Source organism: Oncorhynchus mykiss, chromosome 2 (genome assembly GCF_057628025.1).
Source record: "Oncorhynchus mykiss isolate SJ-2025 chromosome 2, ASM5762802v1, whole genome shotgun sequence".
Lineage (NCBI taxonomy): Eukaryota > Metazoa > Chordata > Actinopteri > Salmoniformes > Salmonidae > Oncorhynchus > Oncorhynchus mykiss.
In genome coordinates this window covers 75,275,254-75,293,621 of record NC_143023.1, presented here as the reverse complement: position 1 = coordinate 75,293,621, position 18,368 = coordinate 75,275,254, and the positions used below count along the sequence as shown (strand labels likewise).

General features: G+C 42.4%; 2 protein-coding genes across 2 annotated transcripts in view; one reads left to right on the top strand and one right to left on the bottom strand.

Annotated features, from left to right (window-relative positions):
• LOC110496163 (hepatocyte growth factor) overlaps positions 1–11,969 on the bottom strand; it is a 31,102-nt gene extending 19,133 nt beyond the window's left edge. The window contains exons 1-4 of the mRNA XM_021571914.3: positions 11,648–11,969; positions 10,352–10,508; positions 6,605–6,717; positions 4,119–4,233 (exon numbers count right to left, since the gene is read on the bottom strand). Coding sequence (XP_021427589.3) covers positions 4,119–4,233; positions 6,605–6,717; positions 10,352–10,508; positions 11,648–11,696 — 434 coding nt within the window. The 5' untranslated portion in view covers positions 11,697–11,969. The remainder of the gene's footprint in view (positions 1–4,118; positions 4,234–6,604; positions 6,718–10,351; positions 10,509–11,647) is intronic.
• The window catches only part of LOC110496093 (metabotropic glutamate receptor 3), a 918,426-nt gene that overhangs the window by 130,817 nt on the left and 769,241 nt on the right, over positions 1–18,368 (top strand). The window lies entirely within an intron of this gene.

Here is an 18,368-nt window from a genome sequence, read left to right as displayed (position 1 = left end):
AGTCTCAAGGTTTTCCTTGCCTGAGGTAGAGTATCTCATGATAAGCTGTAGACAACACGACCTACCAAGAAAGTTTTCACCTGTATATTTCGTAGCTGTCTATATACCATCACAGGCCGATGCTGCCACTAAAACCACCCTCAATGAACTGTATACCGCCATAAGCAAACAGAAAAACGCTCATCCAGAGGCGGCGCTCCTAGTGGCCGGGGACTTTAATGCCGGGAAACTTAAATCAGTTTTACCTCATTTCTATCAGCATGTTAAATTAACAACCATAAGGAAAACAATTCTAGACCACCTTTACTCCACACACAGAGACGCATACGAAGCTCTCCCGTGCCCTCCATTTGGCAAATCTGACCATAGTTCTATCCTCCTGATTCAAGCTTACAAGCAAAAATTTAAGCAGGAGGCACCAGTGATCAGTGATGAAGCAGATGCTAAACTCCTGGACTGTTTTGCTGGCACAGAATGGAATATGTTCCGGGACTCTTCCGGTGGCATTGAGGAGTATACCACATCAGTCACTGGCATATCCCAACCAGAAGCCATGGATTACAAGCAACATCTGCACCCAGCTAAAGGCTAGAGCTGCTGCTTTCAAGGAGCTGGACTCTAACCCGGAAGCTTGTAAGAAATCCCGCTATGTCGTCCGATGAACCATCAAACAGGCAAAGCGTCAATACAGGACTAAGATCGAATTGTACTACACCGGCTCGGACGCTCGTCAGATGTGGCAGGGCCTGTTAAGTATTACAGGCTACAAAGGGAAGTACAGCCGAGAGCTGCCCAGTGACACGAGCCTACCAGACGAGCTAAATAACTTCTATGCTCGTTTCGAGAAAATTAACACTGAAACATGCATGAAAGCATCAGCTGTTCTGGACGACTGTGTGATCACGTTCTCCGTGGCTGATGTGAGTAAGACCTTTAAACAGGTCAACATTCACACGGCCGCAGGGCCAGACGGATTACCAGGACGTGTACTCTGAGCATATGCTGACCAACTGGCAAGTGTCTTTACTGACATTTTCAACCTCTCCCTGTCTGAGTCTGTAATACAAACATGTTTCAAGCAGACCACCATAGTCCCTGTGCCCAAGAACACTAAGGTAACCTGCCTAAATGACTACAGACCTGTAGTACTCACATCTGTAGCCATGAAATGCTTTGAAAGACTGGTCATGGCTCACATCAACACCATTATCTCAGGAACCCTAGACTCACTCTAATTTGCATACCGCACCAACAGATCCACAGATGATGCAACCTCTATTGCACTCCACACTGCTCTTTCACACCTGGACAAAAGGAACACCTATGTGAGAATGCTATTAATTTACTACAGCTCAGCGTTCAACACCATAGTGACCTCAAAGCTCATCACTAAGCTAAGGCGCCTAGGACTAAACACCTCCCTCTGCAACTGGATCCTAGTCTTCCTGATGGGCTGCCCCTAGGTGGTAAAGGTGGGTAACAACACATCCACCACGCTGATCCTCAACACGGGGGCCCATCTGGGGTGTGTGCTCAGCCCCCTCCTGTACTCCCTGTTCACTCATAGCTGTATGGCCAGGCACAACTCCAGCACCATCATTACGTTTGCTGATGACACAACAGTAGTAGCCCTGATCACTGACAATGATGAGACAGCCTATAGGGAGGAGGTCAGAGACCTGGTCGTGTGGTGCCAGGACAACAACCTCTCCCTCAACGTGATCAAGACAAAGGAGAAGATTGTGGACTACAGGAAAAGGAGGACTGAGCACGCCCCCATTCTCATCGACAGGGCTGTAGTGGAGCAGGTTGAGAGCTTCAAGTTCCTTGGCGTCCACATCACCAACAAACTAACATGGCAGTCGTGAAGAGGGCACGACAAAACCTATTGCCCCTCAGGAAACTGAAAAGATTTGGCATGGGTTCTCAGATTAGAATTAGAATAGAATACGGCTCTGACTTAGAATACGTGGACAACTACAAATACTTAGGTGTCTGGTTAGACTGTAAACTCTCCTTCCAGACCCATATCAAACATCTCCAATCCAAAGTTAAATCTAGAATTGGCTTCCTATTTCGCAACAAAGCATCCTTCACTCATGCTGCCAAACATACCCTTGTAAAACTGACCATCCTACCAATCCTCGACTTTGGCGATGTAATTTACAAAATAGCCTCCAATACCCTACTCAACAAACTGGATGCAGTCTATCACAGTGCAATCCGTTTTGTCACCAAAGCCCCATACACTACCCACCATTGCGACCTGTACGCTCTCGTTGGCTGGCCCTCGCTTCATACTCGTCGCCAAACCCACTGGCTCCATGTCATCTACAAGACCCTGCTAGGTAAAGTCCCCCCTTATCTCAGCTCGCTGGTCACCATAGCATCTCCCACCTGTAGCACACGCTCCAGCAGGTATATCTCTCTAGTCACCCCCAAAACCAATTCTTTCTTTGGCCGCCTCTCTTTCCAGTTCTCTGCTGCCAATGACTGGAACGAACTACAAAAATCTCTGAAACTGGAAACACTTATCTCCCTCACTAGCTTTAAGCACCAACTGTCAGAGCAGCTCACAGATTACTGCACCTGTACATAGCCCACATATAATTTAGCCCTATCAACTACCTCTTTCCCAACTGTATTTAATTAATTTATTTATTTTGCTCCTTTGCACCCCATTATTTTTATTTCTACTTTGCACATTCTTCCATTGCAAAACTACCATTCCAGTGTTTTACTTGCTATATTGTATTTACTTCGCCACCAAGGCCTTTTTTTGCCTTTACCTCCCTTCTCACCTCATTTGCTCACATTGTATATAGACTTGTTTATACTTTATTATTGACTGTATGTTTGTTTTACTCCATGTGTAACTCTGTGTTGTTGTATCTGTCGAACTGCTTTGCTTTATCTTGGCCAGGTCGCAATTGTAAATGAGAACTTGTTCTCAACTTGCCTACCTGGTTAAATAAAGGTAAAATAAAATAAATAAATAAAAAGATCCTCAAAAGGTTTTACAGCTGCACTATTGAGAGCATCCTGACTGGTTGCATCACTGCCTGGTTTGGCAACTGCTCTGCTCGGCCGGTGATGTACTGGGCCGTACGCACTACTACAGAGGGTAGTGCGTACGGCCAAGTACATCACCGGGGCCAAGCTTCCTGCCATCCAGGACCTCTATACCATGCGGTGTCAGAGGAAGGCCCTAAAAATTGTCGAAGACTCCAGTCACCCTAGTCATAGCTGGAACGCTGCTGCTACAATCTGTTATTATCTATGCATAGCCACTTTAATAACTCTACCTACATGTACATAATTACCTCAATTACCTTGACAATGGTGCCCCCGCACATTGACTCTGTACCAGTACCCCCTGTATATAGCCCCCACTATTGTTATTTACTGCTGCTCTTTAATCATTTGTTATTCTTATCTCTTACTTTTTTTTGTATTTTATTAAATCTGCATTGTTGGTTAAGGGCTTGTAAGTAAGCATTTCACTGTAAGGTCTTTTGTATTTGGCGCATGTGACAAATAACATTTGATTTGACTGCACAGGGAAGAAAGGCAAAAACAGCAGGAGAGAAGAGGAGAAGGGCGAGGTAAGAGGAGAATGAGAGGAAGAACGAGGAGGGGGTGGAAGGTTGTGCTCCTCTAATGAACTTTTGTCACGAGCTGTATCTCTCTCTGTGTCCTCTCTCTCCCTGTGTCCCTGTGTTCTCTCTCTCTCTCCCTCTCTCTCTCTTTCTCTCTCTCTCTCTCTCTCCATGTGTCCTCTCTCTCCCTGTATCTCTGTGTTCTCTCTCTCACTCTGTGTTCTCTCTCCCTATCTCTCTCCCTGTGCTCTCTATCTCTCTCTCTCTCAGGTTTTTATCACTTAATTAACAGGTTTTACTACAGTATAAACTCTCTTGAACACACACACCCTACATAAACAAGGAGACTAAAACAGGAAATGATCCCTGACTGTGTAAAGTGTTAGAGTGAGTTCAGAGAGGACTAGTACTGATGAATGACTGGCCCCTTAAGACTAATCACCAGCTAATGTATCACTCTACACACATGCACACAGGCGCACACACACACCACATGCACAAACACAGGTTCTAGCTTACTTGTGTTCATGAGGGAAAGGAGAGGCCCAGGCTTGGCACCTGATTCCACTGGCCGTTACAGACCTTCTCCCTCTGTAGTTCACTCCTGTCCCCACTATGCACTCCTGCACATAGGCTAGAAAGAGATAGAGAACAAGAGAGAGAGATACAGAGACAGCAGCAAGATTTGTGACCTGTTGCCACGAGAAAAGGACAACCATTGAAGAACACACACCATTGTAAATACAACCCATATTTATGCGTATTTATCTTATCTTGTGTCCTTTAACCATTTGTACATTGTTAAAACACTGTATATACAGTGCCTTGCGAAAGTATTCGGCCCCCTTGAACTTTGCGACCTTTTGCCACATTTCAGGCTTCAAACATAAAGATGTAAAACTGTATTTTTTTGTGAAGAATCAACAACAAGTGGGACACAATCATGAAGTGGAACAACCTTTATTGGATATTTCAAACTTTTTTAACAAATCAAAAACTGAAAAATTGGGCGTGCAAAATTATTCAGCCCCCTTAAGTTAATACTTTGTAGCGCCACCTTTTGCTGCGATTACAGCTGTAAGTCGCTTGGGGTATGTCTCTATCAGTTTTGCACATCGAGAGACTGCAATTTTTTCCCATTCCTCCTTGCAAAACAGCTCGAGCTCAGTGAGGTTGGATGGCGAGCATTTGTGAACAGCAGTTTTCAGTTCTTTCCACAGATTCTCGATTGGATTCAGGTCTGGACTTTGACTTGGTCTAACACCTGGATATGTTTATTTTTGAACCATTCCATTGTAGATTTTGCTTTATGTTTTGGATCATTGTCTTTTTGGAAGACAAATCTCCGTCCCAGTCTCAGGTCTTTTGCAGACTCCATCAGGTTTTCTTCCAGAATGGTCCTGTATTTGGCTCCATCCATCTCCCCATCAATTTTAACCATCTTCCCTGTCCCTGTTGAAGAAAAGCAGGCCCAAACCATGATGCTGCCACCACCATGTTTGACAGTGGGGATGGTGTGTTCAGCTGTGTTGCTTTTACGCCAAACATAACGTTTTGCATTGTTGCCAAAAAGTTCAATTTTGGTTTCATCTGACCAGAGCACCTTCTTCCACATGTTTGGTGTGTCTCCCAGGTGGCTTGTGGCAAACTTTAAACAACACTTTTTATGGATATCTTTAAGAAATGGCTTTCTTCTTGCCACTCTTCCATAAAGGCCAGATTTGTGCAATATACGACTGATTGTTGTCCTATGGACAGAGTCTCCCACCTCAGCTGTAGATCTCTGCAGTTCATCCAGAGTGATCATGGGCCTCTTGGCTGCATCTCTGATCAGTCTTCTCCTTGTATGAGCTGAAAGTTTAGAGGGACGGCCAGGTCTTGGTAGATTTGCAGTGGTCTGATACTCCTTCCATTTCAATATTATCGCTTGCACAGTGCTCCTTGGGATGTTTAAAGCTTGGGAAATCTTTTTGTATCCAAATCCGGCTTTAAACTTCTTCACAACAGTATCTCGGACCTGCCTGGTGTGTTCCTTGTTCTTCATGATGCTCTCTGCGCTTTTAACGGACCTCTGAGACTATCACAGTGCAGGTGCATTTATACGGAGACTTGATTACACACAGGTGGATTGTATTTGTCATCATTAGTCATTTAGGTCAACATTGGATCATTCAGAGATCCTCACTGAACTTCTGGAGAGAGTTTGCTGCACTGAAAGTAAAGGGGCTGAATAATTTTGCACGCCCAATTTTTCAGTTTTTGCTTTGTTAAAAAAGTTTGAAATATACAATAAATGTCGTTCCACTTCATGATTGTGTCCCACTTGTTGTTGATTATTCACAAAAAAATACAGTTTTATATCTTTATGTTTGAAGCCTGAAATGTGGCAAAAGGTCGCAAAGTTCAAGGGGGCCGAATACTTTCGCAAGGCACTGTATATATATATAATATGACATTTGTAATGTCTTTACTGTTTTGAAACCTCTGTATGTGTAATGTTTACTGTTAATTTTTGTTGTTTTTCACTTTATATATTCACTTTGTATGTTGTCTACCTCACTTGCTTTGGCAATGTTAACACATGTTTCCCATGCCAATAAAGCCCTTGAATTGAATTGAATTGAATTGAATTGAGAGGGACAGAGAGAGAGAGAGAGAGAGAGAGAGAGAGAGAGAGAGAGAGAGAGAGAGAGAGAGAGAGAGAGAGAGAGGACAGTCAACAAAAAAAGGACTCTGTTTGTAAGAACATTTCTGCTTTTCTCATCTGACAGAGCACAGAGCATCTGACAGAACATGTTAGGACGGGTCTCACATCCCCCATACTGTTCCATTTTACTCTACACATACATAACATTACTAACCCAGGTACCAAACTCTGATGAGAACAAGGAGTACGAGGCACTTTAGACACTTGTAAGCAGTGCCTTTCTACTGACAGTAGAGAGAGAAGGGGGAGAGGGCTGGAGGACAGAAAGAGAGAAAGACAGGGAGATAGTGTACAATACCTTTCTTCTGGTAGAGTTGGTAGTTGAAGTCATGTTGGCTTTGGACTCCTGGTGAGTTCCTGTCAAACGACAGCCACTGGCATTTCCTGTTTTTCTGATCATACAAGAACGCTCTAGATAGATAGAGAGAGAGAGAGGGGGAAGGGATGGAGTGAAATATTGATTGATTTATGTAGTATAATCATTTAGCAGGCATGTTTATCCAAATGGACTTATAATTAACATGCAGATAATACATTATGTGTCCTGAACTGAAATAGGATTGACGCCAAGCCTGCTACTGCTGAAAGGAGACTGCAGAGAGGACTGAGTCTGTCAGGGGAAACCTAGACGTGAATACCAGACTAATTTTGCTGCTGAAAGACACTAAGGGAAACCAAACTTCTCATTACAGAGTGGTAGGGTTTTACAGTAAGCAGGGTTGGGAACAATTCCATTTAGAAGGCAATCAAAAGAAAACCAAATTCCAATACCAAATGTTCCTCATTGAAAAGCATTGAAGATAATTTTAATATATATATTAAATATTTGTTATTGTTAAACAAACAAGAAATAAGACAAAAAATGAAAACTTGAGCATGAGCATTCATAACTATTAACCCCCCCCCCCCCCCCCCCCAATAATATTTTGTAGAGCCACCTTTTGCAGCAATTACAGTCTCTTGGGGTATGTCTCTATAAGTTTGGCACATCTATCCACTGGGATTTTTGCCCATTCTTCAAGGCAAAACTGCTCCAGCTCCTTCAAGTTGGATGGGTTCCGCTGGTGTACAGCAATCTTTAAGTCAAACCACAGGTTCTTAATTGGATTGAGGTCTGGGCTTTGACTAGGCCATTCCAAGACATTTAAATGTTTCCCATTAATTAAACCACTCGAGAGTTACTTTAGCAGTATGCTTAGGGTCATTGTTCTGCTGGAAGGTGAACCTCTGTCCCAGTCTCAAATCTCTGGAAGAGTGAAACAGGTTTATAATTTTCCTGTATTTAGTGCCATCATTCCTTCAATTCTGACCAGTTTCCCAGTCCCTGATGATGAAAAACATGATGGTGTTCTTGGGGGATGAGAGGTCTTCGGTTTGCGCCAGACATAGCGGTTTCCTTGATGGCCAAAAAGCTCAATTTTAGTCTCATCTGACCAGAGCACTTTCTTCCATATGTTTGGGGAGTCTCCCACATGCCTTTTGGCGAACACTTTAAGCAATTGCTTTATTCTGGCCTCTCTTCTATAAAGCCCAGCTCTGTGGAGTGTATGGCTTAAAGTGGTCCTATGGACAGATACTCCAATCTCTGCTGTGGAGCTTTGCAGCTCCTTCAGGGTTATCTTGGGTCTCTTTGTTGCCTCTGATAAATGCCCTCCTTGCCTGGTCCGTGAGTTTTGGTGGGCGGCCCTCTCTTGGCAGGTGTGTTGTGTCAATTTTTTAATAATGGATTTAATGGTGCTCCGTGGGATGTTCAAAGTTTCTGATATTTTTTTTATAACCCAACCCTGATCTGTACTTCTCCACAACTTTGTCCCTGACCTGTTTGGAGAGCTCATTGGTCTTCATGGTGCCACTTTTTTGGTGGTGCCACTTGCTTAGTGGTGTTGCAGACTCTGGGGCCTTTCAGAACAGGTGTATATATACTGAGATCATGTGACAGATCATGTGACACTTAGATTGCACAAGTGGACTTTATTTAACTAGTTATGTGAGGGGTGAATATGCACGCACCCACCGCTTTTCTGTTTAGAATTATTTTACATTTCTTTAAACAAGTAATTTTTTTCATTTCACTTCACCAATTTGGACTATTTTGTGTATGTCCATTACATGAAATCCAAATAAAAATACATTTAAATTACAGGTTGTAATGCAACAAAATAGGAAAAACACAAAGACTTTTACATAGTACTGTAAATAGAAATATTGATTAAGTCAATCTCTACTCCACTTTTGACACAAGAAAGACTGACATGCAAATTATTAATATTAGCTCTCAGTGTACATACAAGGGCCATCCGTGCTGCCATGTTCTGAGCCAATTGCAATTTTCCTACTGCATGATTGTAGCGGGTTTACTAACATGTTAGTTCTAGTAGCTATGTTGTTGCCTTGACATTAGATAAAATGGTGACAATGATGTAGGCCGTGTGTATTTGTTAGGGGTTATGAAATTAAGGTTTGGCTTGGAAAGGTAATGTGTTGTGCACTGGAGTCAACAAGCGAAGAGAAAAGGTGAGAGGAGGAGAGTGCGTAGATGAAAGAAGGATTTATAAAACAATCTGGCTGCTATGAAAGTGAACTGTGATTGCGTGTGATCAGGGGTGTATTCATACTGCAAATTCTGTTGAAAAACATTTCTTAAATGGAAGCAAACTGAACGAAACAGGGATAAACATACCTGAATCTGTCCAATTGTCACGTTCTGACCTTAGTTATTTTATTGCGTCTTTGTTTTAGTATGGTCAGGGCGTGAGTTGGGTGGGTTGTCTATGTTAGTTTTTCTATGATTTGCTATTTCTGTGTTTGGCCTGGTATGGTTCTCAATCAGAGGCAGCTGTCAATCGTTGTTCCTGATTGAGAACCATATTTAGGTAGCCTGTTTTCTATTGTGTTTGTGGGTGATTATTTTCTGTTGTCTGTTGTGTGTCTGCACCAGCCAGAACTGTTTTCGGTCGTTTCTCTTTGTTATTTTATTATTTTCGTGTTCATTTAATAAATATGGACACATACCACGCTGCAAATTGGTCCGACCTCTCTTACTGCTCATCAGAGGAAGACGACGAACGTTACATCAATAGAAACTCTCGTTTGCAACTGTTGGACTAATGATTACACACTAGATCAGCTAGATGCAGGCAAGATTGTGCTGGGTGGTATTTCATGTGTCAATGTCTGTCACCTTGATTACTCAATGTCTCTTGACCCGTGCACCTACATTGGAAACTTTCATTCATAGGCTAGGTTGTAGCAACCTCATGATGGGTATAGGGAAAATGTTAGCACCGTGCAGTAGCCTAAACCTATTGATGTTACATTGAGCTGGGTGAATGGACTATGAATGACAGTCATCCAATATGCTGTAATAGAAATAAGGCCATGCTCATGAAAAAATAATCGTCCTCCTTCATCTTAAATGGCACCAACCGCCACTGTTACCGGTGAGCACTACTTTATTTAGTCTTCTGGGGCAACAAGTTAAGACTGAAGAGAAGTTCCATGTTTCGAACTATATTTGACAAACAAATTACCTACCAAATGTCGGGAATTATAATATGGCCTACCAAATGTTTTAAATTATAAGCAGAAACTTGTCTAAATTAGGGGTGAAAGTTGCTTGTAGTAAATTATAGTAAATTAATTATAGTAGGCTGAATTATTGTGGGGGATAAAACTGTGCAGGTAGAATACTTTTTGAAGTGGTTTGACAAACAGATAAAACATCATCACACAACACACATGACATGTGAAACTAAAACAACAGTAAACAGGATAAGATGCCTACATCCCACACTATCCCATCTTAGATCAGCCTATCCCAGGCATTTGTCCGGGTTTCTCATAACCGGGACACAAACTATTTTGGGTTATGGTAAACGGGATAGGTTTATTTGCACCAACTCAAAAACAGAATACTTCAGTATCCCGAATAATACCAGGATATTGGTTTGCATGTAAACATGGTCATAGACACATAGAATATGAAGCTGCAAGCGCAAAAATTGTTGCTATACCCAGGAGTTGGTCACAGATGCACCACACCTACCTGCAGGTGAAGAGCAGTATCTTGTTGCGGCTGCAACCACGGGCACACTTCACAATGCTCAACTTCCTGCTTTTGGTATGGAGGGCAGAGTCTGGCAGTTGGACCAATCTCACGCCATCACTCCTCTTGTAGTCCTGTAATGCATTCCTCCTGCACTCTAACACACACACAGTATGAAATTCAGGTGTTGAATGCAGTGTCCAGCCCCTGTCCAGTGAGGCTGTATTGATGTTCCCATCAGGACTGAGACAAACCCAGCAGCATCATGATGTTTAAATTAGCATGGTTTTACCCCCATTAATATGAATGTCTTAATGAGATGCACACTCATCACACCTTGTCCCCTTACTGACATACTTACAGACGGATAGATAACTCTTTCTTCTCCTCTCCGTTTCAGCTGGGACACACTTACCTACCACCCCTATCCTTCCTCTCTCTCTTTCTCTCACACATGCACATAGTTTCTTTCCACCCCTTCCTCTCCAGCATACGCTCATGTTGTTCCACATCCACTCAATGCCCCCCCCCCCCTCCCCACACACACACACACACACACACACTACACACACACAATGCAGTGTTGACTCACACATAAACAGCACAGAAGCAGACTGTCAGGCTATATCTCTGTTTAGTCTTAATACTCCAGTATTCTCCTCCTCAATAAAAGTGTATAAATGTATGGCCTAATAAGAGCCACATTATGGAAGAATACCTATACAAGTAGTATCAATAGTCTATAGCAAACATTATGTTCTTTCTAAATGGTGAATGCTGGCTGGGATCAGCGAGTTCACGTCAGACTCGTCTAGAAGCTTTAGAATGACTGTGTACTCTGAGTGTAACGTGTATGAATTTAGCCTATTTCCACCAACACATCAAGCGGAATAGACACATGAGAGCGGAGAGAGTTACGTCTAGCGCTTCAGCTCGATATACATAGTTTTACATAAAACGCACAGGTTCTTATCTTAATTGGCTTTAAAAAATGATGTTAGGAAAGTTTGCTGTAGAACCATCACAGAGATGGGCTCTAAGGTTTCTATATTCCTCACAGAAAGCTGTGCAGATTTTTTATTTTTTTTTACAGTTTAAACTTGACAAGCTAACTTGAAAGGTAACAGATTTAAACAGGTTATTATGATGTGTTGGTTTGTAGAAAATCACATCCACCATTCGACATTAGGCTACGCTAGCAGGGCGAGGAGAAAAGTTCAACAACAAACTGCTGAATCTCAATTAGCCTACAATCATAAAGTCTAAAATGCCCTGGTGACTGTCTCCCAAACTTACCTGAATAACGGACGATTAAGAGAGTAAAAATAATGTTGTAAATCCACATAGTTGCTGCAAAAGCTGTTCACGTTATAAACGATTATTGATATCCCAATAATAGTAACGGTGTTGTCTTTCGTTGACAAGGTCCAGACAGCGGGACGGAGGTACTGGGGTTGTTCACTCAGCTACAGCACAGATGCCTCTTAGTAGAAACACACTATGGATCTCTCTCTCTCTCCCTCTCCATCTCAGCGCTCTCCTCCCACTTTATTCCTCTACTACACTCACTCACTGTTTAACAACTCATGGTATACTGAGTGTACAAAACATTAGGAACACCTGCTCTTTCCATGACATAGACTGACCATGAGAAAGCTATGATCCCCTATTATTAACAAATGTTAAATCCACTTCAATCCGTGTAGATGAAGGGGAGGACACATGTTAAAGAATATGTTTTTTACTTTGAGAGATGGATCATGTACGTGTGCCATTCAGAAGGTACATTTGCAAGACAAAATATTTAAGTGCATTTGAATGGGGTATGGTAGTAGGTGAGTGTGTCAAGAAATGCAATACTGCTGGGTTTTTCACGCTCAACAATTTACCATGTGTATCAAGAACGGTTCACCACCCAAAGGACATCCAGCCAACTTGACACAACTGTGGGAAGCATTGGAGTCAACATGGGCAATTGTCCCTGTAGAGTTTATGCCCCGACGAATTGAGGCTGTTCTAAAGGGACAAAACGGGATGCAACTCAATATTAGGTAAAAGTGTTCCTAATGTTTTGTGCACTCAGTTAATATCTCAGTGAAAAAGTGATGAGGAAAATCATTAGGTATTGATTAGTGGAACTGTTCCCCTGATGACAGCATCAGACCCATGAGTGTCAGGAGTTATCTCAGCTTTTACAAACAGCCCTGTCTTCATGGAGGACACACAGCATCCTAAACCTCCGCTCCTCCATATCTCCTGGGACATGGGGAATCTCATCACGTCATCACCCCCTCATCATGTCATCGCCCCTAAATACACACACACACACACACACACACACACACACACACACACACACACACACACACACACACACACACACACACACACACACACACACACACACACACACACACACGTAAGTACTGTAGCAGCAGATGTGTTGGGATCATTCAGATGTTATGGTTTGCAGAAATCTCCATTAGTCCTCTATAACGATCTGATATAGAAGTGTTTGTGTGTGTGTTTTGAAATTAGACTAAGATTAGAGTTCTAAACTCAGCAAAAAAAATAAACGTCCTCTCACTGTCAACTGGTTTATTTTCAGCAAACTGAACATGTGTAAATATTTGTATGAACATAACAAGATTCAACAACTGAGACAAACCGAACAAGTTCCACAGACATGTGACTAACAGAAATTGAATAATGTGTCCCTGAACAAAGGGGGGGTCAAAATCAAAAGTAACAGTCAGTATCTGGTGTGGCCACCAGCTGCATTAAGTACTGCAGTGCATCTTCTCCTCATGGACTGCACCAGATTTGCCAGTTCTTGCTGTGAGATGTTACCCCACTCTTCCACCAAGGCACCTGCAATTTCCCAGACATTTCTGGGGTGGAATGGCCCTAGCCCTCACCCTCCGATCCAACAGGTCCAAGACGTGCTCAATGGGATTGAGATCTGGGCTCTTCGCTGGCAATGTCAGAACAGTCACATCCCTGACTAGCAGGAAATCATGCACAGAACAAGCAGCATGGCTGGTGGCATTGTCAAACTGCTGGAGGGTCATGCCAGGATGAGCCTGCAATAAGGGTACATGAGGGAGGAAGATATCTTCCCTGTAACGCACAGAGTTGAGATTGCCTGCAATGACAACAAGCTCAGTCCGATGATGCTGTGACACACCACCCCAAACCATGACGGACCCTCCATCTACAAATCGAACCCAGCTCCAGAGTACAGGCCTCGGTGTAACGCTTATTCATTTGACGATAAATGTGAATACGACCATCACCCCCGGTTAGACAAAACCGCGACTCGTCAGTGAAGAGCACTTTTTGCCAGTCCTGTCTAGTCCAGCGACGGCGGATTTGTGCCCATAGGCGATGTTGTTGCCAATGATGTCTGGTGAGGACCTGCCTTACAACAGGCCTACAAGCCCTCAGTCCAGCCTCTCTCAGCTTATTGCAGACAGTCTGAGCACTGATGGAGGGATTGTGCGTTCCTGGTGTAACTTGGGCAGTTGTTGTTGCCATCCTGTCTCGCAGGTGTGATGTTCGGATGTACCGGTCCTGTGCAGGTGTTGTTACACGTGGCCTGCCACTGCGAGGACGATCAGCTGTCCGTCCTGTCTCCCTGTAGCGCTGTCTTAGGCGTCTCACAGTATGGACATTGCAATTTATTGGCCTGGCCACATTTGCAGTCCCCATGCCGCCTTGCAGCATATCTATGGCACGTTCACGCAGATGAGCAGGGACCCTGGGCATCTTTCTTTTGGTGTTTTTCAGAGTCAGTAGAAAGGCCTCTTTAGTGTCCTAAGTTTTCTTAACTGTGACCTTAATTGCCTGCCGTCTGTAAGCTGTTAGTGTCTTAACGACCGTTCCACAGGTGCATGTTCATAAATTGTTTATGGTTCATTGAACAAGCATGGGAAACAGTGTTTAAACCCTTTACAATGAAGATCTGTGAAGTAATTTGGATTTTTACAAATTATCGTTGAAAGACAGGGTCCTGAAAATGGGATATTTCTTTTTTTGCTGAGTTTAGTAGCTAGCTCACTGTTACATACAACTGGAACCATTTAAGACTGAATAGAGGCATGAGTTGTTTGGACATTGGGTTTTACTTGCCATTGCCTTGTCTGAAATTGTAAATCATGAAAACTGTGAAAAAGGTAATAAATATATACAGTTGAAGTCGGAAGTTTACATACCCCTTAGCCAAATACAGTGCCTTGAGAAAGTATTCGGCCCCCTTGAACTTTGCGACCTTTTGCCACATTTCAGGCTTCAAACATAAAGATATAAAACTGTTTTTTTTTTGTGAAGAATCAACAAGTGGGACACAATCATGAAGTGGAACGACATTTATTGGATATTTCAAACTTTTTTAACAAATCAAAAACTGAAAAATTGGGCGTGCAAAATTATTCAGCCCCTTTACTTTCAGAGCAGCAAACTCTCTCCAGAAGTTCAGTGAGGATCTCTGAATGATCCAATGTTGACCTAAATGACTAATGATGATGAATACAATCCACCTGTGTGTAATCAAGTCTCCGTATAAATGCACCTGCACTGTGATAGTCTCAGAGGTCCGTTAAAAGCGCAGAGAGCATCATGAAGAACAAGGAACACACCAGGCAGGTCCAAGATACTGTTGTGAAGAAGTTTAAAGCTGGATTTGGATACAAAAAGATTTCCCAAGCTTTAAACATCCCAAGGAGCACTGTGCAAGCGATAATATTGAAATGGAAGGAGTATCAGACCACTGCAAATCTACCAAGACCTGGCCATCCCTCTAAACTTTCAGCTCATACAAGGAGAAGACTGATCAGAGATGCAGCCAAGAGGCCCATGATCACTCTGGATGAACTGCAGAGATCTACAGCTGAGGTGGGAGACTCTGTCCATAGGACAACAATCAGTCGTATATTGCACAAATCTGGCCTTTATGGAAGAGTGGCAAGAAGAAAGCCATTTCTTAAAGATATCCATAAAAAGTGCAGTTTAAAGTTTGCCACAAGCCACCTGGGAGACACACCAAACATGTGGAAGAAGGTGCTCTGGTCAGATGAAACCAAAATTGAACTTTTTGGCAACAATGCAAAACATTATGTTTGGCGTAAAAGCAACACAGCTCATCACTCTGAACACACCATCCCCACTGTCAAACATGGTGGTGGCAGCATCATGGTTTGGGCCAGCTTTTCTTCAGCAGGGACAGGGAAGACGGTTAAAATTGATGGGAAGATGGATGGAGCCAAATACAGGACCATTCTGGAAGAAAACCTGATGGAGTCTGCAAAAGACCTGAGACTGGGACAGAGATTTGTCTTCCAACAAGACAATGATCCAAAACATAAAGCAAAATCTACAATGGAATGGTTTAAAAATAAACATATCCAGGTGTTAGAATGACCAAGTCAAAGTCCAGACCTGAATCCAATCGAGAATCTGTAGAAAGAACTGAAAACTGCTGTTCACAAATGCTCTCCATCCAACCTCACTGAGCTCAAGCTGTTTTGCAAGGAGGAATGGGAAAAAATGTCAGTCTCTCGATGTGCAAAACTGATAGAGACATACCCCAAGCGACTTACAGCTGTAATCGCAGCAAAAGGTGGCGCTACAAAGTATTAACTTAAGGGGGCTGAATAATTTTGCACGCCCAATTTTTCAGTTTTTGATTTGTTAAAAAAGTTTGAAATATCCAATAAATGTCGTTCCACTTCATGATTGTGTCCCACTTGTTGTTGATTCTTCACAAAAAAATACAGTTTTATATCTTTATGTTTGAAGCCTGAAATGTGGCAAAAGGTCGCAAAGTTCAAGGGGGCCGAATACTTTCGCAAGGCACTGTATATTTAACTTTTCACAATTCCTGACATTTAATCCTAGTAAGAATTCCATGTGTTAGGCCAGTTAGGATCACCACTTTATTTTAATAATGTGAAATGTCAGAATAATCTATTTCAACTTTTATTTCTTACATCACATTCCCAGCCGGTCAGATGTTTGCATACACTCAATTAGTAATTAGTAGCTTTGCCTTTAAATTGTTGTACTTGGGTCAAACGTTTCGGGTAGCCTTCCACAAACTTCCTACAATAAGTTGGGTGAATATTGGCCCATTCCTCCTGGCAGAGCTGGTGTAATTGAGTCAGATTTGTAGGCCTCCTTGCTCGCACACGCGTTTTCAGATCTGCCCACACATTTTCTATGGGATTGAGGTCATGGCTTTGTGATGGCCACTCCAATACCTTGACTTTGTTGTCCTTGAGCCATTTTGCCACAACTTTGGAAGTATGCTTGGGGTCAATGTCCATTTGGAAGACCCATTTGTGACCAAGCTTTAACTTCCTGACTGATGTCTTGAGATGCTTCAATATATCCACATAATTTTCCATCCTCATGATGAAATCTATTTTGTAAAGTGCACCAGTCCCTCCTGCAGCAAAGCACCCCTACAACATGATACTGCCACTCCCGTGCTTCACAGTTGGGATGGTGCTCTTCGGCTTGCAAGCCTCCCCGTTTTCCTCCAAACATAACGATGGTCATTATGGCCAAACAGTTCTATTTTTGTTTCATCAGACCAAAGGACAGTTCTTCAAAAAGTACGATCTTTGTCCCCATGTGCAGTTGCAAACCGTAGTCTCGCTTTTTTATGGTGTTTTTTTGAGCAGTGGCTTTTTCCTTGCTGAGCGGCCTTTCAGGTTATGTCGATATAGGACTCGTTTTACTGTGGATATAGATACTTTTGTACCTGTTTCCTCCAGCATCTTCACAAGGTCCTTTGCTGTTGCTCTGGGATTGATTTGCACTTTTCGCACCAAAGTACGTTCATCTCTAGGAGACAGAACGCATCTCCTTCCTGAGTGGCATGATGTCAAGCAAAGAGGCACTGATTTTGAAGGTAGGCCTTGAAATACATCCACAGGTGCACCTCCAATTGACTCAAATGATGTCAATTAGCCTACCATAAGCTTCTAAAGCCATGACATAATTTTCTGGAGTTTTCCAAGCTGTTTAAAGGCACAGTCAACTTAGTGTATTTAAACTTCTGATTGTATTAAGTGAAATAATCTGTTGTAAACAATTGTTGGAAAAAAACGACTTGTGTCATGTACAAAGTAGATGTCCTAACCGACTTGCCAAAACTATAGTTTGTTAACAAGACATTTGTGGAGTGGTTGAAAAACGAGTTTTAATGACTTCAACCTAAGTGTATGTAAACGTATTATTTTTATTTCTACTTTGCACATTTTTCCACTGCAAATCTACCATTTCAGTGTTTTACTTGCTATATTGTATTTACTTTGCCACCATTACCTTTTTTTTGCCTTTACCTCCCTTATCTCACCTCATTTGCTCACATCGTATGTAGACTTGTTTCTACTGTATTATTGACTATATGTTTGTTTTACTCCACGTGTAACTCTGTGTCAAACTGCTTTGCTTTATCTTGGCCAGGTCGCAATTGTAAAGGAGAACTTGTTCTCAAATTGCCTGCCTGGTTAAATAAAGGTGAAATAAATAAATAAATAAAAAACTTCTGACTTCAACTGTGCAGTAGGCCCATATTAAAAAACAGCTCCTCAACCTGCACTTTGTAAGCCTCCAGTTCAACCTACCACATTTGCAAGTTAAAAAGGGTGCAGGCACATTCTTAAAATGTTGGTTTGGAACTGGGCATCACTGGTGTAGAGGGGGTAGGGGGTAATAGGATAGATGGGGTAATTTGATTTCCTCCAAATTTGCCAGGCACCAGGGTAGTGTGTGTGTTTGGTTGGTGTGTGCACACGTAAAGGTTGTGTTTCATCTGCTACAAATTTCCTATACTTTTTTATTTATTTTACCTGTAATTTACCAGGTAAGTCCACTGAGAACACATTCTCATTTACTGCAATGACCTGGGGAATACCTCAAGCTGACCTTTACCCCTTCTCCCTCCCTCCTCCCTCTCTCTCTCTTCCTTGAGCCCTCTTTCTCTCTTCTTCACATCATCTTTTCTCTTCTC